The 25,470-nt window shown below is 41.3% G+C and overlaps 2 protein-coding genes across 2 annotated transcripts in view; both read right to left on the bottom strand.

Moving 5' to 3' along the window:
• Window positions 1–3,533, bottom strand: part of LOC111953101 (engulfment and cell motility protein 3-like) — a 48,799-nt gene extending 45,266 nt beyond the window's left edge. Inside the window, 2 exon segments of the mRNA XM_070435281.1 lie at window positions 1,075–1,186; window positions 3,278–3,533. Of these exon segments, the coding sequence (XP_070291382.1) occupies window positions 1,075–1,152 (78 nt within the window). The 5' untranslated portion in view covers window positions 1,153–1,186; window positions 3,278–3,533.
• Window positions 3,534–5,965: 2,432 nt separating this feature from the next.
• The window catches only part of e2f4 (E2F transcription factor 4), a 27,450-nt gene continuing 7,945 nt past the window's right edge, over window positions 5,966–25,470 (bottom strand). Inside the window, exons 4-10 of the mRNA XM_023970855.2 lie at window positions 20,175–20,218; window positions 19,999–20,063; window positions 7,256–7,544; window positions 6,979–7,149; window positions 6,736–6,783; window positions 6,515–6,559; window positions 5,966–6,392 (exon numbers count right to left, since the gene is read on the bottom strand). Of these exons, the coding sequence (XP_023826623.1) occupies window positions 6,277–6,392; window positions 6,515–6,559; window positions 6,736–6,783; window positions 6,979–7,149; window positions 7,256–7,544; window positions 19,999–20,063; window positions 20,175–20,218 (778 nt within the window). The 3' untranslated portion in view covers window positions 5,966–6,276. The remainder of the gene's footprint in view (window positions 6,393–6,514; window positions 6,560–6,735; window positions 6,784–6,978; window positions 7,150–7,255; window positions 7,545–19,998; window positions 20,064–20,174; window positions 20,219–25,470) is intronic.

Below are 25,470 nucleotides of genomic sequence, written 5' to 3'. Positions count from 1 at the left end.
TAGATATTTTGTGTGCATGTATTGATATGTAGGCTATGTGTGACYTTTTTAAATGCTTGTTGTTCTGTCTTTGAGCTCTTCTTGTCTATTAATGTTCTTTATTATYGTAATGTTTCATGTTTTMTGTGGACCTCAYGAAGAGTAGCTGCTGCTTTCACAACAGCTAATGGGGATCCTAATAAAAAAACAAATAATGCATGTTAAAAAGAAAACACTAAATTGAAAACAGCACTAATCGCTCAGTATTATTTATTGCTGAAAATTGCAAACGTGTAGTGTATTTTGAGTTACTTTAAAATGTCAGACTTGATTTGCTCTAACAAAAAATGTATCAACCCCTACAAAATATTTAAACATCTGCTAAAGTGGATCAACCCCTGCTAAAATGGATCAACCCCTTCAAAAATATATCAACCCTTACAAAAATATATCAACCCCTACAAGAATATATCAACCCCTGCAAAAATATATCAACCCCTGCAAAAATATAAATGAATTATTATCCCCATAATAGTGAACATTTCCTGTTGCTGCAGGATTATTTTCCTGCTGTAGCAAACTGGCTCAAATTAACATTCTACATTCGAAAATACTTTGTGCCAAAACACCCATGTTTTCTTTACAGAGCGTGTAATGATCTTACCAGAGCTCTGACAACATACTACATGACATCAACTTCACAGGCGCTCGTATCTAGCTAACACCTTTTACTCAACTAAGGCCTTGGTCTATTAACATTTTGACATCATAAACAACCATTACATTAGCACCCTACTTTAGCACCCTACTTTACTATGATAACTTCTCTATTGACAGGGTGGCATTTTTCTATGGCAGCAGCTGCTTCACAACTCTGAACACACTGCATCGATGCTGAGGTGCACTACCCCTTCATAGACCACATTATTAGCCCGCCCATCTCTGTCTTGCTACATAAACCACAGCTCTAATACAACCCACAGGCTGCAGTGCTGATTTCTACTGTAACTTTCCACTCAGGATTTGATAGTTCAGTAGGTTTTTTTCTTCTTCAACTCTCTGACTCAGGCTCCTCTCCTGTGTGCTAATGCTTACCTGGTCCAGTTGAATGAGCTGAGGGTATGCCCCTGGCATCTGGATGGCAATCTTCACGATATCCTTCTGTTGCGGCATCTTGAAGTGRGTTTATAGGTGTCCTCCTAAGACTCTGAGACATAATAACCTTTTACTATCAAATAATTCACACAGTAAAATAGGGTTTATGTAGGTTTCTGACCTGACCAGATCAGCCTTGTCCTCGAGTCARGAGAGCTTCCATTTTCCAAATGAAACTTTATCTTCCTCTTTTACAAGTACTATGTCTATATTTTCTTCAGTGTGTACAGAGAACATGGCCCTTTCTGTGTATAGGACTACACACAATTGAWGGCCAGACAGACATGCATCCAGAGGAGTCCCAGAGGAAAGGAGACAGGCAAACTCTTTTCATGCTCTCTCCAGCACATATGGAAACACTAAAGTTTGTTAAACAATTTTGCACATGCTTCACCTGATGAAAAGGAAAATGTGTGTGTGTGTGTCTCCCATCCGTGGGAAATGGAAATAACCTACTTACAATGATCACCACCAGTGTTTTGGCTTCGATGGAAACTAACCTGAAACTTTTCTCACTCACTTCATATACTAATACTCTTGAAGCCTTGTGAGAGACAATGATCTCCTGACCCATAACATTCCTATGCAGTAGCCTAGTAGCCTATCCATACCAGGATAGGGTGAGGTGTTGGTAGTGTAGGCCAGTGTTTCCCAAACTCGGTCCTGGGCCCCCCCCCCCCCTGGGTGCACATCTTGTTTCTTGTTCTAGCACTACACATCTGATTCAAATAATCAAAGCTTGATGAGGAGTTGGTTATTTGAGTCTGCTATGTAGTGCTAGGGCAAAAACCAAACCGTGCACCCGGGAAGGGGCAGCATGACAGAGTTTGGGAAACCCTGGTGTAGGCAACATGACAGGCTGGCAGGGAAGGAGGTGTTTGGGTTTCCAAGGCTCTCTGCCCTGCCTGTCCCAGCATGCATTGGGCTTGAGACTAAGTGGCTGTAACAAACATTTCGCACCCGCTATAACACCTGCTAAAGTTGSTAAACTGTGTYCGCGACCAATAAACTGCTGCTACTGCAAGAGACAGAGGAGATAGAGAGAGAATGTGTGACCTCAACCCCATCGAACACCTTTGGGATAAATTAGAACGCCGACTGCGAGCCAGGCCTAATCACCCAACATCAGTGCCGACCTCACTAATGCTCTTGTGGCTGAATGGAAGCAAGTCCCCGCAGCAATGTTCCGACATCTAGTGGAAAACCTTCCCAGAAGAGTGGAGGCTGTTATAGCAGCAATGTTCCAACATCTAGTGGAAAGCCTTCCCAGAAGAGTGGAGGCTGTTATAGCAGCAATGTTCCAACATCTAGTGGAAAGCCTTCCCAGAAGAGTGGAGGCTGTTTTAGCAGTAATGGGGGGAGACAAACTCCATATTAATGCCCATGATTTAGGAATGAGATGTCCGACCAGCAGGTGTCCACATACTTTTGGCCATTTCGTATATTACTGCTGTTCACTGTAACAGTGTTAGTGATTATTATAGTGAACCACATCGTAATAGCGCCCATGACCATATAGGGCTATGCATTAATGTGTACCTTCGTGTATCCCTTCGGTTAGCCTGCAGAACTAACTCTGTGTGTCATGCCCCTTGACCCTCCGCCTGTCCCATTAGAGTGGGGAGGAGGGGGGCCTTTAGCGTCTTGGAATTCCAACCCTGACAGACCTCCACCTACAACTGCCACCACACACACACACACTTTGAAGTCTGTTGACATCGGCACCAACATAAAATACTCATTTGATTCAACATACATTTMAAATCAATGAGTATTGCATGTTACCCAACACTTCACAAAGATGGAATGTTAACTAATTTCTCTGCATTAGCCATTTCACAGCAGATCCTGGCATACAATGAAAACTACTTCCAAAATACCKACCATGAATTAAACTACTCATTATGTATAATGATTCGATTTCCTAGGATCACCCATAAAAGTTAGGGTGACTGATTAACGTTATATTCATAATGTCAACCCGTTTATTCTAGCTCGCTATAGACACGGATACTGCTGTACTGGGCCGCCGGAGCCATTCGTACCAGGAATACTAAACATATTTATTCCTTCTCGTTCGCAAAGTTCAGAGAACAATCAAAAGAAAATCTCTATTTGAGTTGAACATTTATTTAGTTCTTACCTTTTTGYAAATAGAAGTTAGTGTCCTCGCGAAAGCCCAGAGTTCGAGAATGAAAGCATTTGCAATCCCTCCCTAGAAAGGACGACAATAATCCGTGAGAATTATATTTTGAATTTGCGCAATCTTGGAGAAGGCTTCCCTAGGCAGAGAAATGTRTTAACAAATTTCAAAAAGTAATTAATAATTTAAAGTTCCGGGTTGAGTCGAGTCACACCCGCCCCCCTGTAGGAAGCAGCGTGTASTGACCATAGATCGACCAGCCCCAACTTTTCCGACATAGTGGGTTTACTGTAAACGGATGTGCATTTAAGGGAAAATTCTTTGAAAAGCCTATAGAGCGCTCAAAAATGAGTACGGTCAGGTTCAGAATCAACWAAAATATTGTGCGATTTTTTATTCCACATTGAATATTTCCAAAATGCAATTTATTTTTTATTGGAACGATGTGAGATAGTTGTCCAGATTCAAAGATACTGTATATGCTATTTCAARTATATAGGCTATTAATCCCTAAATTATATGCATCTGGTTTCTGATAAATATTGCCTGTTAAATTATATTATRTTGTGTTTTATACTGAACAAAAAATATAAACGCAACATGTGAAGTGTTGGTCCCATGTTTCATGAGCTGAAATGAAAGAGCCCAGAAATGGTCCATACACACAAAAAGCTTATTTCACTCAAATGTTGTGCATACATTTGTTTACATCCCTGTTAGTGAGCATTTCTCCWTTGCCGAGTTAATCCATCCACCTGACAGGTGTGGCATATCAAGAAGCTGATTAAACATCATAATCATTACACAGCTGCACCTTGTGCCCAGGACAATAAAAAGTGCAGTTTTGTCCCACAACACAATGCCACAGATGTCTTATGTTTGGAGGGAGTGTGCAATTGGCATGCTGACTGCAAGAATGTCCACCAGAGCTGTTGCCAGAGAATTGAATGTTAATTTATCTACCATAAACTGCCTCCAACGTCCTTTTAGAGAATTTGGCAGTACGTCCAACTGGTCTCACAACCACACGTGTAACCATGCCAGTCCAGGACCTCCACATGCAGCTTCTTCACCTGCGGGAGTCTGAGACCAGCCCCCTGGACTGCTGATGAAACTGAAGAGTATCTCCGTCTGTAATAAAGCCATTTTGTGGTGGGAAACTGGGAAACTAATTCTGATTGGCTGGGTCTGGTTCCCCAGTGGGTGGGCCTATGCCCCCCCAGGCCAATCCATGGCTGCACCCCTGCACAGTCATGTGAAATCCATAGATTAGGGCCTAATATATTTAAATTGAATGATTTCCTTATATGAACTTTAACTCAAATTGTTTAATTGTTGCATTTATATTTTTGTTCAGTATAGATAGCCTACTACATGAAGCTGTGCAGTAGCCAATGCGCATGTTTGGGGAATTTTTCACAATTCAACTAATGCAGTCATTKGTTTTATTTAGGGTTCCTTATCCATATTCAGTTATAACATTGCATTACCCTCAATTTGGCCTTCTCTGCCAACAACAAGACAAGTAAAGGAAATTGGCAGACTTTTTTTTTTTTCTTTTTTTTTTTACATAATGCAATAACGTTTTAGTCATCATTAACCTATTATTGCAAATGCAATGATACTGTAGATCCTCTGAGCCTCTTAACACATCTAATGTTACATGTAAGCAGACTCCTCTTGAATTCCCTGGGCATTGAAGGCTTCAGTGAACTGACAACACCACCCAAACGACAGATGGTGCAATGCTAACGGGTTGGAGTGTTGTAAAGTGCAATGCTAACGGGTTGGAGTGTTGTAAAGTGCAATGATGTGAGAGCAGTTTGATACAGATTATTGTATTTTGAGAATATATTTTATATACCCAAATCGGTAATATATCTGACAGGTATAAAAAATAAATGCTGCTCTATAATACAAAGGAAACAATGTCTTTAGCGAAGGAAATAAAACAAAAATGAACAGAATGAAATGAAGAACTATTCTCTCACACAGAACGAACCAAGGCAACATTTGTACTTCCATAGTCACGGTGAAAGTATGAGGGGGACCTTTTCTATTGAACACGGATCAGAGCAACATATACAAAGACGATAGACACCACTCAAAACYCTACCATACTTTATAGGAATTTATGATTGTTTTTCATGTAATTCTTTAACAGCTAGAAACATTATTTTACATAGACTAAATAAAATATTTATATACATAATAATTGTAAGACAAACCAAGAGTGCCACAGATAATGTGAGTGAAACGGGTAAGAAAGAAAACAACAAAACAAGGCAAGGGGACCAAGATGAATGATAGACATGTTGCAGTTAATTCAATGTGCATTACACCTAAAACCCTTCAAAACGTTCTCTTATCCTGTCTTCGTCTGGAACACTGGTTCACTATTGCTGTCTCACTGTATTACACATGTAGTTCATTACACATTTAACTCCACAAATGCTGGTAATACAAAATATATATATATTCTCTATATACACAGAACAGTGCATATTTGATCAGCTGTGTGTGTACACATTCACACGTACTGTACGAGTGTGTGCAGCTGCCTGGGTGTCTCTGAATCTGTTGACACTGTGTTAATGAGGATCAGAGCGCGATGTTGACTGCTTTTGCCAGTTTGTAACTTACTTCAAAACATATAGTTCATCACAGACCAGCATCAGAAAGGAATTTCACCGGAGAGATCATCAGTTCAGTTCGAAGAGGACAATATTGCTTTATCCCCCCTTTTCTTCTAACTTAGAGCCACTACGCCCTGAAACATTTGCTGCCAATYTTTAGTGGAAAGATTTGGGAACGATTTGGGTAAGAGAAAGAAGAGCATCAGACTGACAACATTTTTTTTTTTACACAGAAAAATCTTCTAATACATAGGGATCCAAAAATAAAATCACTCATTTGTTTTTTTCCCATATAAAAACGGTCAACATGTTTTGTTCTTAGATTTCCTTACATAATACACTATTGGGAACTCAGCTCAGAGGTCAAAGATTAAGGATAGGAACATCAAAGAGGTCACAAAGGCCTTCGGTTTCGTCAAGGTTATAGATATAGTCGTGGTCACCCGGCGGGGGAGACAGACGGAGGAGTGGAGAGAACACTGGGAAAGAGAGACGGGTACAAAGAGATCAGGGAGGAGTGTATTTCTCAACTTGATATGTCAAGTATATCTCTACTGATCCACAAATCCAAATAAGCAGACCTGTAGGCATGGCAACTTACCTTCAGAAGACATCAACTCCTCCAACAGGTCTGCACTCATGATCTCTACTCCGAGAGACAGTGTGAGAGGGAGAGATATGGGGATGAGGGGTTAGAATTAAAATGGTGCAAAACATTTACTCTGGAAGCTATAATCTCAAGTAATTGCCTATACATTGATAACATTTGCCATAGCAAAATAACTCCCAATAGATTTCATAATTTGTGGAGGTGATCTTTACCTTTACTTGGGTCAAACATATCAGAAAGTTCTTTGGGGAAATCCAGCACTACAAAACAGAAGACAAAAAACATTATAGTCCCTCACTCAATAACGCCAAAAAAGGATTGATAAAGAGTGRACACACTCCCTAAATAAACCTAGACTGATGTATATTTTGTAATTCTGTGGTGTCCCCCTTGTATGATTTTGTAGCAGGATAGAGAAGCATTATGCTCTTAGGGAAACAGCAGGTAACAGTTACGTTCTGAGGGGTCAGTCTTGATTGGTCCAAAGATTGCTGAAGATGAGGAAGAGAAGCCATCCAATGAGGCAGAGGACTGGAGAGGCTGGGTGTCCAACAGGGTTGTCGGTTGGGCAGTTGTGTTGGTAGTGGGTGTGGAAACACTCAGTGTGCTGGCGTTTTTGCTAGACACTGTAAAAGTAGGACAATGATATGAGAATTACATTTTGCTGCCCTTCCAATGCTCAGATAAAGACAAGCATACAGTAAGGCTGCCCTTTCTCAGACCAAGTCATACCTGCGGTGGTGACTGCCTGGTTGGTAGTAGCTGTGAAAGCAGGTGAGAGTGTGGCAGAACTGGGGTTGGAGGAGGGGGTCAGAGGCTGGTTGGGCTGGGAGGGGGCAGCAGGTGCTGGTTTTGGGTTAGCAGCAGCAGGCACTGGCAGGCTCTGGAGCATGTCCTCTGGTGGGGGGACGGGCAGTACCACTGGAGACGGGCTGGACGGGTCCTTGTTTACTAGAAGAACCTCAATGGGTCCTGCTGAGCTCTTGAGACGGATTTGATACTTCTTCTGTCCATTCAGTACCTGCCAACAGTCACTCAGAGTCAGACACATGGTAGAGGCACAGGYAACTCCAACTCAGATTCTGTAGAGCTGCTGCGTGTAGGCCTTTGTTTCACCCCAGTACTGACACTTGATTCATATAATCGTAGTCCAGACTGTGTTTAGTTGATTACTTTTAAAAAGTCTATTAGTGCTAGGCTGGAACAGAAGCCTGCACAACCAGTAGCTCYACAAAATCCAAGCTGGAGATCCATGGTCGGAGGACAGTGAGACAAAGGGGAGAGTCATTTTTGTATCCCTTTCATAAACAGACCAAKATCCCACAAATTGATCATGCCTGCTTTTTTTCACCTGCTTTTGGTATATCTGAAAGTAGTAGGGGGTAAAAAAAATATGGCAAAAGAAAAGCCACCTAAACAGTGCCTAAAATGAAACCCGCAAAATTCTGGTAGATTTTGGCATTGGCGGTTAAGATCACAATTTCACCCGCCACGTTGTTGGGTGTTCAGGGCGAGAAATTAACACCCGCCAAATACAGATAGATTGTGATTGGTGGGTAAGAATGTCTATTTCACCAGCCATGTTGGCGGGTGGTCAGAGATCATTTTTTCCCCATCCAAAGCACAAATGTAGATCGAATTGACAAGAAAGGCTACTGAAGTGTGACTTTGTCCTTATGTTCTTGGCCAGTTACATCATTTTGTTCGCAAGCTAGGTTGTTTTTCCAATGTTTGAGTTTGCTGCAAAGGTCTGCTGCTAGGGAAGAGACCTCGCAGTCAGAGATTTACCCAGTTATGACAGTAACAGCCCGTCCCTTAAAGGGGAAGCAAAACATTTTTGTCTCACCTAATAACTCAAATATTAAGGGAACATTCTGCTTGATTAAGCATGAATTACTCCAAAAACCTTATGAACTTTTAGTAACTTCTTATCATTAACCCTATCAGTCCCGAGACTATGCTTTGGCGGGCATTTGGAAAAAGCCATGGTATGGTTTTTCAATACCAATACCTTCAAAACAATTTCTTTTAAGTAAAAAAAAATATATAAAATAAGTAGTTATATGCACTTTTCCTTCAGAAAAGCATGCCTCACAACTTCGTTCATTTACAGAATTTCTCTCGTTCACCTTCGCTTGTAAATGTCCARATTCACCGAAAATGACATTCGGTAGCTACTAGCTATGCTTGTATAACTTTGAGCTGAATTTGCCTCTCTTTGCAATTAGTTTATGTTCGTTTTCGCTCGTTAGCAAACAGCATCTGTGGTTTTGCTATTAGTTTGTACTAATTTAATTAACATTCTGGCAATAGAGGCCCAATGGGCTTTCTTATATGTTTTAGCACCACCCTTGTGTGCTATGCCGGTAATACAGGAAATCCTGGTGTGAGATAAGGATGGTATGACTATGAAAATCTGGAATCCTCCCGAATCTACCCAGACTTTKATTTATCTGCATTTATCTCCATTATATTTAGCCTCACAATGAACTGTTTAATCATTTAATTTTCAGGACAACCAGGGCTACAAGTATAACACACAACAATTGGACATAAACTATTGCATTCATGAGTTATATTGCAAAAAAGAAAAAAACAAAGCAAAATCCTGATAAAAATGAATTTATATGAATGCTGTAAGTACAGAAGTTTGCTCACTGGGAAATTAATATCCAACTAGTCAGTGACAACTGTGTGGAATTGAGTTTGTGACAGCAACTATGAGCTTATTACAGTGTTATAGACACTTTGTCCTGGGATTTCCTACTTCTATGTCGAGGGAACCCCTTACCTTCTAACAACTTGTGTGGTTTGTGAGCGTTATAGAGCAAACATGTGCGTTATCGTGAGATTCTGAGCTTTTCATAGATGGTTTGTAGCTCAAACCATTTGGACTCAGATGCTTTTGTATAAAAGACCCGGCCCCTTCGGGATTCTCCCTTGTCTCACAAACACCGCTCTAGCTCAGCCCCTGTTAAATGAAACAGACTAATGGCTGATATCTATAGATGTAAAAGAAATAGACCAATCCAAAATGGTACAACCAAACTCAAAAACACACAACTTCTACGGAGTTAGAAGTCCAAAACGCGCCGGCATTACAGTGGGACCTATTGGTATAACACACACACACACAGTGCATTCGGGAAAGTATTCAGACCCCTCGACTTTTCCACATTTTGATACGTTACAGCCTTATTCTAAAATGGATTACATTTATTTTTTCCCTGGTCAATCTACACACAATACCCCATTAAGACAATGCAAAAACAGGTTTAGAAATGTTTGCTAATTTAGTACAAATAAAAAACTTAAGTACGACATTTACATAAGTATTCAGACCCTTTACTCAGTACTTTGTTGATGCACCTTTAGCAGTGATTACAGCCTCGAGTCTTGTTGGGTATGACGCTACAAGCTTGGCACACCTGTATTTGGGAAGTCTCTCCCATTTRTCTCTGCAGATCCTCTCAAGCTCTGTCAGGTTGGATTGGGAGCGTCGCTGCACAGCTATTTTCAGGTCTCTCCAGAGACGTTCGATGGGGTTCAAGTCTGGCTCTGGCTGGGCCACTCAAAGACATTTAGAGACTTGTCCCGAAGCCATTCTTGCGTTGTCTTGTGTGCTTTGGGTCGTTGTCCTGTTGGAAGGTGAACCTTCGCCCCAGTCTGAGGTCCTGAGTGCTCTTGAGCAGGTTTTCATCAAGGATCCCTCTGTACGTAGCTCCATTCAGCTTTCCCACGATCCGGACTAGTCTCTCAGTCCCTGCCGCTGAAAAACATTCAGGCCAAATAGTTCAATCTTGGTTTCATCGGACAATCTTGTTTCTCATGGTCTGAGAGTCCTTTAGGTGCATTTGGCAAACTCCAAGCGGGCTGTCATGTGCCTTGGATGGTGGATTCCATCTGGCCACTCTACCATAAATGCCTGATTGGTGGAGTGCTGCAGAGATGGTTGTCCTTCTGAAAAGGTATGTAAACTCAGCAAAAAAAAAAAAAAAAAAAGTCCTCTCACTGTCAACTGCGTTTATTTTCAGTGTATTTTATGTGTAAATATTTGTATGAACATAACAAGATTCAACAATTGAAACATAAACTGAACAAGTTCCACAGACAAGTGCCTAACAGAAATGTAATAATGTGTCCCTGAACAAAGGGGGGGGGTCAAAATCAAAAGTAACAGTCAATATCTGGTGTGGCCACCAGCTGCGCTAAGTACMGCAGTGAATCTCTTCCTCGTGGACTGCACCAGATTTACCAGTTCTTGCTGTGWGATGTTACCCCACTCTTCCACCAAGGCACCTGCAAATTCTCTGACATTTCTGGGGGGGAATGGCCCTAGCCCTCACCCTCCGATCCAACAGGTCCCAGACGTGCTCAATGGGATTGAGATCCAGGCTCGTCGTTGGCAATGGCAGAACACTGACATTCCTGTCTTGCAGGAAATTTTTCACCACAGAACGAGCAGTATGGCTGGTGGCATTGTCATGCTGGAGGGTCATATCAGGATGAGCCTGCAGGCCTAATGCCTAAGGCACGTTCACACAGATGAGCAGGGGAGGACCCTGGCATCTTTCTTGTGTTTTTCAGAGTCAGTAGTAAGGCCTCTTTAGTGGCCTAAGTTTTCATAACTGGACCTTAATTGCCTACCGTCTGTAAGCTGTTAGTGTCTTAACGACCGTTCCACAGGTGCATGTTCATTAATTGTTATGGTTCAATAACAAGCCTAACGGAACAGTGTTTAAACCTTTACAATGAAGATCTGTGATGATATTTTGAAATTTACGAATTATCTTGTAAAGACAGGGTCCTGCAAAAAGGACATTTCTTTTTGCTGAGTGTTGTGTGTAATTAATGAACATACACACACAATACCAGTCAAAGGTTTGGACACACCTAACTCATTCAAGAGTTTTCTTTATTTTTTTATATTATTCAAACATTTTAGACATCAAAACTATGAAAAAACCATGGATCATGTAGTAACCAAAAGATGTAATTAAACAACAATTATTAGATCATAATTATATTTGAGATAACAAATAATATTTTTATTCTTCAAAGTAGCCCACCATTGCCTTGATGACAGCTTTGCACTTTACTATTGTAATAGTGCTTGTTCCACTGATGCATAAGCGTGAATTGCACAATTTGTAAGTCGCTCTGATAAGAGCAGTCCCTGTAAATGACCTTAAATGTAAATGTAAAATGACAGCTTTGCACACTCTTGGCATTCCTCTCAACCAGCTTCACACGGAATGCTTTTCCAACGCGCTTGAAGGAGTTCCCACATATGCTGAGCACTTGTTGGCTGCTTTTCCTTCACGCTGCGGTCCAACTCATCCCAAACCCTCTCAATTGGGTTGAGGTCGGGTGATTGTGGAGCCAGGTCATCTATGCAGCACTCCATCACTCTCTTTCTTGGTCAAATAGCCCTTACACAGCTGGAAGGTGTTTTGGGTCATTGCCTGTTGAAAAAAAAATGACAGTCCCACTAAGCCAAACCAGATGGATTGGGTATCGCTGCAGAATAACACAGCAAAGACACAGCGGTTGGAATCAAAAATCAAAAATTTGGACTCATCAGCCACAAGGACAGATTTCCCCCGGTCTTATGTCCATTGCTCGGTTTCTTGGCCCAAGCAAGTCTCTTCTTATTATTGGTGTCCTTTAGTAGTGGTTTCTTTGCAGCAATTCAACCATGAAGGCCTGATTCACACAGTCTCCTCTGAACAGTTGATGTTGAGATGTGTTGTTACTGAACTCTGTGAACATTTATTTGGACTACAATTTGGAGGCTGGTAACTTTAAATAAACTAATCCTCAGCAGCAGAGGTAACTCCGGGTCTTCCTTTCCTGTGGCGGTCCCATGAGAGCCAGTTTCATCATAGCGTTGATGGTTTTTGCGACTGCACTTGAAGAAACATTCAAAGTTCTTATCATTTTCCAGATTGACTGACCTTCATGTCTTAAAGTAATGATGGACTTGTCATTTCTCTTTACTTATTTGAGCTGTTCGCTGCCATAATATGGACTTGGTCTTTTTACCAATAGGGCTATCTTCTGTATACTACCCCTACCTTGTCACAACACAACTGACACAAGAGAAATACATTTATTAGAATAAGAAATTTGAAATGAATTACATCCATGTCTTGATACACGGATCAAAGCAGCTTTCATACATTTTAGCAAAATTATTTCTAAAAGTGTCATCCTACCTTGTCAAATACACCAACTGATTGGCTCAAAACGCATTAAGGAAAGAAATTCCACAATTAACTTAAGCCACACCTGTTTAATTGAAATGCATTCCAGGTGACTACCTCTTAAAGCTAGACTTGGAGAGAATGCCAGCGGTTGCATAGCAAAGCCTTAGTGCAGATGGCAAAGAGAGTAGGCTGACTTTTGAATTCCATACGTTGTGATTTCATGCATGGTGGATGTGTAGGTCTAGCTTTGATCCACTACCTGTATTTCATAGTTGCCATATTCTCAATGTAGAAAATAGTAAAAATAAAGAAAAACCCTTGATTGAGCAGTGTACAAACTTTTCACATTGGTACGTACATAGTAGCATACCAAAAAATGTTATGTGGGCACCACCTTCGAAGATTAGTATTCAGCTATTTCCAGCACAGCCGTTGCTAATACTGAAGTTGTATAAAAATCGACACACAGCGCAACGAAATCATCCAGTAGAATGGCCTACCTGAAGAACTCAGTGGCTTTAAACATGGTACCGTCATAGGATGCCACCTTTCCAACAAGTCGGTTCGTCAAATTTCTGCCCTGCTAGAGCTTCCCTGGTCAACTGTAAGTGCTGTTATTGTGAAGTGGAAATGTCTAGGAGCGACAACGACTCACCCGCGAAGTCGTAGGCCACACAAGCTCACAGAATGGGACCGCTGAAGTGCGTAGCCCGTAAAAATTGTCTGTCTTCGTTTGCAACACTCACTACCGAGTTCCAAACTGCCTCTGGAAGCAACGTCAGCACAAGAACTGTTCGTCGGGAGCTTCATGAAATGGTTTTCCATGGCRGAGCAGCCGCACGCAAGCCTACGATCATGCGCAACAGCGAGCGTCGGATGGAGATGTGTAAAGCTCGCCCCCATTGGGCTCTGGGGCAGTGGAAACGCATTGTCAGGAATTAAGAATCACACTTCATCATCTGGCAGTCCGACGGACGAATCTGGGTTTGGTGGATGCCAAGAGAATGCTACCTGCACGAATGCATAGTGCCAACTGTAAAGTTTGGTAGAAAAGGAATAATGGTCTGGGGCAGTTTATGGTTTGGGCTAGGCCCCTTTGTTCCAGTGAAGGGAAATCTTAATCCTGCAGCATACAATGACTTTCTAGACGATTCTGTGCTTCCAACTTTGTGGCAACAGTTTGGAAGGTCCTTTCCCGTTTCAGCATGACAATGCCCCTGCGGACAAAGCGAGGTCCATACAGAAATGGTTTGTTGAGATCGGTGTGGAAGAACTTGGCTGGCCTGCACAGAGCCCTGACCTCAACCCCATCAAAAACCTTTGGGATGAATTGGAATGCCGACTGCGAGCCAGYCCTAATCACTCGACCTCACTAATGCTCATGGCTAAATAGAAGCAAGTCCCCGCAGAAATGTTCCAACATCTAGTGAAAAGCCTTCCCAGAAGAGTGGAGGCTGTTATAGCAGCAACGGGGGGGACCAACTCCATATGAATGCCCATGATTTTGGAATGAGATTGATGAACAGGTGTCCACATACTTTTGGTCATGTATTGTACTTTCATTGTGCTCCTAGATGTATTGTATGCTTCCACATTTCTATTTAGTAGCTATATCTATACACAGTGTACAAAACATTAGGAACACTTTCCCAATATTGAGTTGCACCCCCTTTTGCCCTCAGAACAGCCTCAATTTGTTGGGGCACAGACTAGAATGTGTCGAAAGCATTCGACAGGGATGCTGGCCCATGTTGACGCCAATGCTTCCCACAGTTGTGTCAAGTTGGCTGGATGTCCTTTGGYTGGTGGACCATTCAGGTAAAAAATATATTTTTTAACACTTTCTCTCCTCTCCTTCACGCCTGACGGCATGTGCTACCTTAGAAATAAAATGAATAGAATGGGCGTCCTCATTCAAATCAACYGTGGCATAATGGTTGGTCTGGCGGCCATTGCAATTGTACCAATAGCAACATTTTCTTTCGTAGGATAGCCGAAGGGAAAGTCATTAATAGTCATGAGTTACATTGGGTGATTGGTTGAGCCGTCTTGGGTGTGTGCGTCACACAGATCTGCTGCAAAGCCATCTGTAGCTTGCTCGCCGGCATGAACAGTAAGTACCGAATGACTTGTGAAACCTAGCTTCAGCTTAATTATTTGAGAAATAAATGAAAGCCTCAACAGCTAGCTACCAATTTATTTACGTTTKACTGTCCGATCATTCATAAAACAAGTCCACTAATTGTTATTTTTTACATTTCCAAACTGTCTTTTGCTTGATAAAAAATAAATAGGTCATCCACAATTAGTTGGCTAGTAGTGTCTACTCCCTGGCCAGTGAGCTAGCTAGATTTCAGTCATTTATACATCCTCCTAAATGGGGAGGCCAGTAGTAGGGATGGCCAATATATCAAATTAATTAGATTAATTAGAATGTACGTTTTAGAGCGATATTCCAAATGCCTGTATTGCAAGTAKATTTTTTATTTCTTGTTTTTATGAGCGTTTATGTCCGTTCTCATGTCTTTTTGGTCTGTCCCCTTTTGCTCCTTCTGTGCTGTATGCACCTTCTCATTTGCACACAAACAAAGCCCCTGCCACTCACAACAACAAATATGAGAGAACTTCTTCTCTGACAAGCGGTTTCAACTCGCTATTTGCATTTCAGGTTTGGTCGGTCATATGGACACCGAATCACACAGATATTTTTTTTTGTGTAATGGAGAAGTTAACCTTTCTAAAAGATACCATTTTGTATGCCCCAAGTTGCACACAGAGCAGACACTACTAAAATGGGCGTATCAATGAACCTTGATTCTGGTATAAGAAAATTAACTCAGTTTGTTGCATTGCGGTACCACAAGCAGCATTTTAGACAAAGACTGTTATACTACATTTACATTTAAGTCATTTAGCAGACGCTCTTATCCAGAGCGACTTACAAATTGGTGCATTCACCTTATCAGTGGAACAACTTTTACAATAGGTGCATCTAACTCTTTTAAGGGGGGGGGGTTAGAAGGATTAACTTTATCCTATCCTAGGTATTCTTAAAGAGGTGGGGTTTTCAGGTGTCTCCGGAAGGTGGTGATTGACTCCGCTGACCTGGCGTCGTGAGGAGTTTGTTCCACCAACTAGTGGTCTAGTCTGTTTTGTAAACGTTTTTTGCAATTATAACTGATAATTTTAACACAGGTTAAACTATTTTAATAAAATTATTAGTGGGTTTTATCGTTGTGGAAMGCTTATACTGTATTAAGCCATTGTATCATTCCACTAGCCCTAAATTCATTTGATTATTGTTGTTTGAAATAAAGTGTAGTTGGCATTTTATTCTACAACAAAGGTTATTTAGAGAAAACATTTTAGAATTTTTTGGGGTTATATATTGTGAATCGCCTATAACTTTGAGAGAGAAAAATCAAGATTTTTAGGTATCACAGAGCCCTAGTCAGTAGATAAACTAACTACACTGAACAAAAATATTAAACACAACATTGATTTTACTGAGTCACAGTTCAAATAAGGAAATCAGTCAATTTAAATAAATTAGGCCCTAATCTATGGATTTCACGACTGAGAATACAGATGCATCTATTGGTCACAGATACCTTTAAAAAAAAAAGTAGGGGTGTGGAACAGAAAACCTGCCCGTATCTGGTGTGACCACCATTTGCCTCATGCAGCGCGACATGTCCTTCACAGAGTTGATCAGGCTGTTGATTGTGGCCAGTGGAATGTTGTCCCACTCTTCTTCAATAGCTGTGCAAAGTTGCTGGATATTTGTATATATTATGGATCCACATTACTCTTCCTGGGGTCCAGCAAAAACGAAGGCAGTAATATACATTATAATTKATTTTTTAAACATTAAGTGCGTGCCCTCCGGCACTACAACACACAGTCCAGGTGTARGTGTGTGTATACTGTGTATGTTATGTGTGTTTGAATAAGTGTGTGTGTGTGWGAGAGAGAGACTTCWCAGTCCTCGCTGTTCCATTAGGTGTATTTTTATTTTATTTTTTAAATATGATTTTACTGCTTACGTGAGTTACTTGATGTGGACTAGAGTTCCATGTACTGTGCGCCTCCCATAGTCTGTTCTGGACTGTGAAGAGACCTGTTTGCTTGTCTTGTGAGGTATGCATGTGTGTCCGAGCTGTGTGCTAGTAGTTTAACAGACAGCTCATGCATTCAACATGTCAATACTTCTTACAAAAACAAGTAATGATGACATCAATCTCTCCTCCACTTTGAGCCATGAGAGATTGACGTGCATATTATTKATGTTAGCTCTACAAGTACATTTAAGGGCKAGCCGTGCWGCCCTGTTCTGGGCCAGTTGTAATTTTCCCAAGTTCCTCTTTGCGGGACATGAACACATGACTAGGCAGTAGTCCAGGTGCAAAACTAGGGCCTGTGGGATCTGCCTTGTTGATATTGTTGTTAAAAAGGCAGAGTAGCGGTTTATTATGGACAGACCTCACCCAATCGTAGCTACTGTTGCATCAATAGATTTTGATCATAAKAGTTTACAATCCAGGGTTACTCGAAGCAATTTAGTCACCTAAATTTCCACATCATTCATTACAAGATTTAGTTGAGGATTAAGGTTTAGTGAATAATTTGTCCCAAATGCAATGCTTTTAGTTTTTGAAATATTTAGGACTAACTTATTTCTTGTCACCCATTCTGAAAAACTGACTGCAGCTCTTTAAGTGTTGCAGTGCTTTCACTTGCTGTAGTAGCTGACGTGTATAGTGTTGAGTCATCTGCATACATAGACACACAGGCTTTACTCAGAGCCAGTGTCAGGTCATTAGTAAAAGATTGAAAAAAGTAAGGGGCCAAGACAGATGCCCAGGGGAATGCCTGATTCTTCCTGGATTATGTTTGAGAAGCTACCATTAAAGAAAACCCTCTGTGTTCTGTTAGACAGGTAAAGTTTGATCCACGACACATTTTTCAGCAGCATACTGTGATCGACAACGTCAAAAGCCGCACTGAAGTCTAACAAAACAGATCTCACAATCAATTTCTCTCAGCCAATTAGTCATTTGTGTAAGTGCCGTGCATGTTGAATGCCCTTCCCTATTTATTTACTGTAAAATAGCATTGTATCTTGTCAAACACAAAAAGTTTACTCTGGGCAGCTATTTCAGCCAGAAAAAGAGTGCTTTACTATTCTTGGGTAGCAGAATTACTTTTGATTCCCTCCAGGCCCGACGGCACACACTTTGTAAACTTAMATTGAAGAAATGGCAAATAGGAGTGGCAATATCGTCCACTATCATCCTCAGTAATTTTCCATCTAAATTGTCAGACCCAGGTGGCTTGTAATTGTTGATCGACTGATTATGTCACCTCTTCCAAACTCCCTTTACAGAATACAAAAATGACAGTGCTTGTCTTTCATAATTTTGCCAGTTATACTCTTGATGTGTTTGCCAATGAAAAAACATGTATTAAAGTAGTTGGCAATATCAGTGGGTTTTGTGATGAATGAGCCATCTAATTCAATGAATGATGGAACCGAGTTTGCCCTTCTTCCCAAATTTTTATTAAGGTGCTCCAAAGCTTTTTAATCATTCTTTATATACAGTTGAAGTTGGTATGTTTTATTATACACTTAGGTTGGAGTCATTAAAAATCGTTTTTCAACCACTCCACAAATTTCTTGTTAACAAACTATAGTTTTGGCTAGTTGGTTAGGACATCTACTTTGTGCATGACACAAGTAGTTTTTCCAACAATTGTTAGACAGATTATTTCACTGTATCACAATTCCAGTGGGTCAGAAGTTTACATACACTAAGTTGACTGTGCCTTTAATCAGTTCAAAAACTTATCATGGCTTTAGAAGCTTCTGGTAGGCTATTTGACATCATTTGAGTCAATTGGAGGTGTACCTGTGCATGTATTTCAAGGCCTACCTTCAAACTCAGTGCCTCTTTGCTTGACATCATGGGAAAATCAAAAGAAGACCTCCAAAAACAAATTGTAAACATCCAAAACAAGTCTGGTTCATCCTTCGGAGCAATTTCCAAAGCCTGAAGGTACCACGTTAATCTACTGTCCAAACAATAGTAGCAAGTATAAACACCATGGGACCACGCAGTCGTCATACCGCTCAGGAAGGAGACGCGTTCTGTCTCCCTAGAGATGAGGCGTACTTTTGTGCGAAAAGTGCAAATCAATCCAGAACAGCAGCAAGGGACCTGTGAAGAATGCTGGAGGAAACAGGTTATACAGTATCTATATCCACAGTAAAACTGAGTCCTATATCGACATAACCTGAAAGGCCTCAGCAAGGAAGAAGCCACTGCTCCAAATCCGCCATAAAAAAAGCTAGACTAGGTTTGCAACTGCACATGGGGACAAAGATCGTACTTTTTAAGATACCTAGGCCAGAGACATTTGGAGGCAGGTGAACCTTGTAAGCCATATACACTTCACAGTATTTGACATGAGATCCTCTAAGCTTTACTTGAATGTGCTCTAAACATAGCAGCAACCACCACCAGTGTGTTGGTATTTCTGTGTTTTCTGTAGATGTTATAACCATGTATTGCTACCACTATAATCAAAAAGGTATTATCCAAGTGAGTTTCAGAGATAGTCAGTACATGAATGTCATCTGTTACTAGCAATCCRTGAGCSTTTTACTTTCGGTTTTGTTKCAACAGCTTCAAAAACTATATTTTTTGTTACTGAAAATATATTTCACAGCGTAAACGGAAATTGAGCAAACAGTGTAGAATTTTTACAACCAGGAAATGACAGAGCAAATTGGCAGGTAGGTAATACTGCAAAACCCAATCATACCACTATTAGCGCCAGATATTATGGACATTTTCTGAAATTACAATGCAAAATAATTCCTATGTGTAGCAGCTTTAAGAGTCCATGTTACCGCAGAAACGGACTCAACCGCACGAATGTCCGGCCATCCCATCTTCAGTCAYCTTTTCATTCCGCCACCAACCCCAATTTTTTTTTATTGTTGAGACAATTCGTTTATTTTCTTGACGTCTACAGTCAGTTAACAGTCGGTTACACCTCCCTAATTTGAAATAAAAACAGCCCTATGGTCTTACAACACCCCCCATTTGCCAGTTACCCAGTGATATGCATAAAAAGGGAAAATTAGCACACAAAAGTGGTAAACAAGGGGCTGTTTGAAAGGTGATCATAAACATTGCCTTTTTTTTGTATAGGTAATATACCACATCTGTCTGAAATMGGTATTATAGTGCAAACACTTACCGACTCCGGTATGGGCACCTCCAACTGTGTGCCTGTGGGAGCGCGGATTGCTAGGAGGGTGTCACCTGTGGAGACCAAACAGAGATGGGGTGAGTGGGAAGAAAATAAAACAAAGMAGGAAGCAGAATAAAAAGGGGGGAAAAACTGACAGAAACACAAGTATGAGAGAATTGTACCTTTGAATGCACTGCAGAGGTCTTCYTGTTTTACATAAGCCATAGTGTGTTTGTGTTAAGGGAAAGAGTTTGCTAGGTTTCTTACATTAAATACACAAACTCCTCGCTGATTTACCACATTTTTACAAATAGCCCCCACAAGTACTTATTTAGTGGTGTCTTCGCTAATGACATCAGTTATCACTGTTCTATTGCATGTATTAGAGATACCAAACAGAGAAACTTTGATCCTTGTATAATTATGAAGCGAAATAAACTAAATTAATAATATCCCCAGCCTAAGCTTTCCTTTATAAGATGTATGCCGGACACTGAATTATTTCTAGAACTTCATCTATTTTATACATCTCTGGTAGACAAACACACCCCCTTTTAATGCCTTGGAGTTAAATATAGAGAAAATCCTTGGTTCTTTACAGTACTTTCAGATCTCATTATGATGAGAAATCAGGCCTGGGCCAAGMCTTGAAAAAAAACTCYCTCAGTAGCTGATTGGTAGCATTTCCMMCAATTGAGAAATAGATGCACTTCCTCAATTAAGAAAAGCTAAATTAAGCTACTTCCTAAGTTCTCTCAGAATCTGCTGGTGATCCGTCAATTTTGGAAAACAGGTCATGCACTCGAGCGTGGAAATTCTTCTCCTTCCCTGCCTAAGCAAGTTGTCAGACTGCCATCATTACTGAGAAAAATTAGACAACTGATGCTTTTAAATCAGCATTTTATCTCGACAGGCTTTTTATTTGAAAGAAATTGTGGTTAAATTGACCCTTGTCAGTCAGTAAACTGTGCTTCCCTCTCCCAGCCTCCAGTTGGCTCTTTGGAAGARCAATCAACTTCTAGTGAATATATTTTTTTAACCTTCTACTTGGGATGTGCTAGATGCTTTGCTTAAGATTGATTCAAAAAAATCCACTGGTTTGCTGATTTGCTTGAGCCTTTCTTGCTGCAGATTTCTGCTCCCGATTGCYGAATCAGTAGCTAGGTGTCAATCCACTTGCATAAAAAGGTTGGATGGAAACTGGTTAGTGACATTTTTAATCTAACCATTATCTCGGTGCTATCCCTAGGGTTTGGAAGGCGGCCKATGTGCTCCCTCTCCACAAAGGTGGTTACCTCTCCAATCTACAGTGCATTCGTAAAGTATTCAGACCCCTTGACTTTTCCACAGTTATGTTACAGCCATATTTTTAAAAATTATACATTTTTGTTTTTAAAGTCCTCAATCTAAGCACAATACGTGTTTTTGAAATTTTATWWAAAAAWMTACATAGGTATTCAGACCCTTTACTTACTTCTTTGTTGAAGCACCTTTGGCAGCAATTACAGCGTAGTCTTCTTGGGTATGACGCTATAAGCTTGGCACACCTGCATTTGGGGAGTTCCTCCCATTCTTTTCGGCAGATCCCCTCAAGCGTCGGTTTTTTTCTTCAGGGTTCTTTGGATGGGGAGCGTTGCTGCCACAGCTATTTTTCAGGTCTCCCAGAGATGTTCGATGGGGTTCAAGTCCGGGCCCTAGCTAGGCCACTGAAGGACATTCAGAGACTTGTTCCGAAGCCACTCCTGCGTTGTCTTGTCGTGTTGCTTAGGGACGTTGTCCTGTCGAAAAAGTGAACCTTCGCCCCAGCCTGAGGTCCTGAGCGCTCTGGAGCAGTTTTCATCAAGGATCTCTGTACTTTGCTCCATTCATCTTTGCCTTGATCCTGACTCGTCTCCCAGTCCCTGGTGGCTGAAAAACATCCCACAACATGATGCTGCCACCACCATGCTTCACCGTAGGATGGTGCCAGGTTCCTCCAGACGTGACGCTTGGCATTCAGGCCAAAGAGTTCAATCTTGTTTCATCAGACCAGAGAAGTTTGTTCTCATGGTCTGAGAGTCCTTTGGACAAACTCCAAGAGGCTTTCACGTGCCTTTTTACTAAGGAGTGGCTTTCGTCTGGCACTACATAAAGACATGACTGTGGAGTGCTGCAAAGATGTTGTCCGTTCTGCAGAAGTTCTCCCATCTCCACAGAGGAACTCTGGAGCTCTGTCAAAATGAATCTTCAAAGTGCACATCAGAATTGGGTAAAAAGGACCGCACATCGTTGCATCCTGGACTTGCATGTTCTGTTAATATGAATTACCATAATTTAAAATGTGATTTCTGTCATTCTGAGCACCGTGGGTGGACACCCTAATCAGGTTACGCAGCCAATGTCTGGTAAATTCAAATGTTGACGGTCAAATGTCCAGCGCCACATTTTCCTAATGGAAACCCTGCTTCCGCCGTAAGCTTCCTTCATTGTTAACTTATAGACGTACGAAATACCAGACCCGATCTCAGGGATGGCCAACTCTGGAGATCCCTTTGAGCTCCACTTAGTTGTGCAAATAAACTAAAAGCAGATTTGCCTCTTACTTGTGGAATAGGCTCTCTAAAATTGGATGAATTGGTGCCTCTAGGACAATTCAAAAGGCTGATTGAGGACCTTTGTGTGTGTGTGTTTTCCATAATTGTGTTTTGCTTTAAGTGTATTGATGCGAATATTGATGCCTTTTTTATGTGTATTGATGTGTATGCAGGGCTCATCTGAGAAAGAGAATCTCAGCATGACTCCCTGTTGAAATAAAGGTTTGATTTAAAAAAATGATGAATTAAGAGCTAAGCATTGAGCAAAAAATCTGATCACTACCACAAAGCAGTGGTCACCAACCTTTTGAGTCAAGATCACTTTGAGTCAAAATTCAAGCTGATATCTATCGCTCAGACTTTTAAAAATTATGACTTAAACAGCCTATGCAACATTAACCAATTAAAAACAGTACTGTAGCAATGAGGTTTGTGCAATAGATACTGGATATTGGCTATGACTGAATTCCCCTGCCAATGTTGTTCTTCTCAGACCATTTTGAAATTATATATATTTTTTAATGTATATGATCACACTGATAATCGATAATTTACTTGTGAGGCACAGCTAAGTGAGCATAATAATTAGCTTCTTTTTTTTGTTACTGGACTGATGGCCCGCATCTGATGGTCAGTCAAGAGGAGGGAGCAGCGGTGAGGCTGCCTCTCACCAGACTCACCGTCCCTCTGACGAGAAAAGGAGACACAGTCTTCCAGCTCATGCTTAAAACTCAAGTCGCACTGCATTATTTCTGCCTCAAGCACCAATTCATATTGTTACTCCAAAGACCAGACAAAGTTAAACATTCCTTGATATAAAAAAAAAGATACATGGGCCCCCTTGAGTGGCGCAGAGGTCTAAGGCACTGCATCGCTAGCTGTGTCTATACAGATCCTGGTTCGATTCCAGGCTGTGTCGCAGCTGGCCGCGACCGGGAGACCCATGAGGCGGCGCACAATTGGCCCAGCGTCGTCCGGGTTAGGGGAGTGTTTGGCCGGGGGMGCTTTAACTTGTCTCATCGCGCTCTAGCGACCCCTTCTGGCGCGCCTGCAGGCTGACTTCAGGTCATCAGTTGAACAGCGTTTCCACCGACACATTGGTGCGGCTYGTTTCCGGGTTAAGCAAGTGGGTGTTAAGAAGCGCGGTTTGGCGGGTTATGTTTCGGAGGACTCATGACTAAACATTCGCCTCTCCCGAGCCCATTGGGGAGTTGGAGCAATGAGACAAGATCATAATATCACAATTGGGGGAAATATCAAAACAAATGTCCAGTTGTTTTTAATAAATATTATATATATAGACCCCAGAAACCTGCTCCTTTTACTCTCTGTTCCGGACATCCTAGACGACCAATTCTCATAGCTTTTAGCTGTACCCATATCCTACTCCTCCTCTGTTCCTCTGGTGATGTAGAGGTGAATCCAGGCCCGGCAGTGGCTAGCTCCACTCCTATTCCCCAGGCGCTCTCTTTTGATGACTTCTGTAACCGTAATAGCCTTGGTTTCATGCATGTTAACATTAGAAGCCTCCTCCCTAGGTTTGTTTTATTCACTGCTTTAGCACACTGCCAACCCGGATGTCCTAGACGTGTCTGAATCCTGGCTTAGGAAGACCACCAAAAACTCTGAAATCTCCATCCCTAACTACAACATTTTCAGACAAGATAGAACGCGTTGGCACCATCACTGGGGCCCTTCGAGTTCATCTCTAGATCTGGTGCTACTGAAACACACTGAGCGCCGAAAACCCACTGGCTCCTGGTCATCTACAAGACCCTGCTAGGTAAAGTCGCCTTATCTCTGCTCGCTGGTCACCATAGCAGCACCCCCCGTAGCACGCGTTCCAGCAGGTATATCTCACTTGTCACCCCCAAAGCCAATTCCTCTTTTGGCCGCCTCTCCTTCCAGTTCTCTGCTGCCAATGACTGGAACGAACTACAAAAATCTCTGAAACTGGAAACACTTATCTCCCTCACTAGCTTTAAGCACCAGCTGTCAGAGCAGCTCACAGATTACTGCACCTGTACATAGCCCATCTATAATTTAGCCAAACAATTACCTTCTTCCCTACTGTATTTATTTATTTAGCTCCTTTGCACCCCATTATTTCTATTTTGCACATTCTTCCACTGCAAATCCCCATTCCAGTGTTTTACTTGCTATATTGTATTTACTTGGACACCATGGCCTTTTTTTGCCTTTACCTCCTTTATCTCACCTCATTTGCTTACATTGTAATATAGACTTATTTTCCTACTGTATTATTGACTATATGTTTGTTTTACTCCATGTGTAACTCTGTGTTGTTGTATGTGTCGAACTGCTTTGCTTTATCTTGGCCAGGTCGCAATTGTAAATGAGAACGTGTTCTCAACTTGCCTACATGGTTAAATAAAGGTGAAATAAAAAAATAAAAATGTATGATATCTTCAAGGGAGAGGGCCACCCAAGATTTACAAACAGAGCTCATAATGCCATGTTCTTTATATATATATATATATATTATATTTTTTTAAAGATTCAAAAAGACACAACCCGCTAATAACAACAATAATACCAACACAAGCTTATCGGAACACTTTGCTATACTCATTCATTGCCGCTGCAGTGCTGGATGTAGCGTGTGGCAGTAGAAGAATGTGCATTTCATGGCTTATAAAAGGTGTTGAGAAAGTGTTGACATTCCTGAATAACAATTTAAACATAAAAACAGCAGCTCTTTGCTGTATTCTTTGAGTCTCTCTAGTCATGGTTTTAAGAGTTTTGAAATCTCACAGTATCAGCATTGCTGTCCATTCGAGGCTTCTTTTACAGTCTATGGCTCGAGGAAACTGTGCAGACATGGTGATCTGAGCTAACTGATGGCCAGCGGTAGGCCATAGGTACACTTCACTTGCTCTCTCGG

Source organism: Salvelinus sp. IW2-2015, linkage group LG26 (assembly GCF_002910315.2).
Source record: "Salvelinus sp. IW2-2015 linkage group LG26, ASM291031v2, whole genome shotgun sequence".
NCBI classification, from domain to species: domain Eukaryota; kingdom Metazoa; phylum Chordata; class Actinopteri; order Salmoniformes; family Salmonidae; genus Salvelinus; species Salvelinus sp. IW2-2015.
The sequence above is the reverse complement of the archived record's forward strand: the minus strand, read 5'-3'. Positions and strand labels throughout refer to the sequence as shown.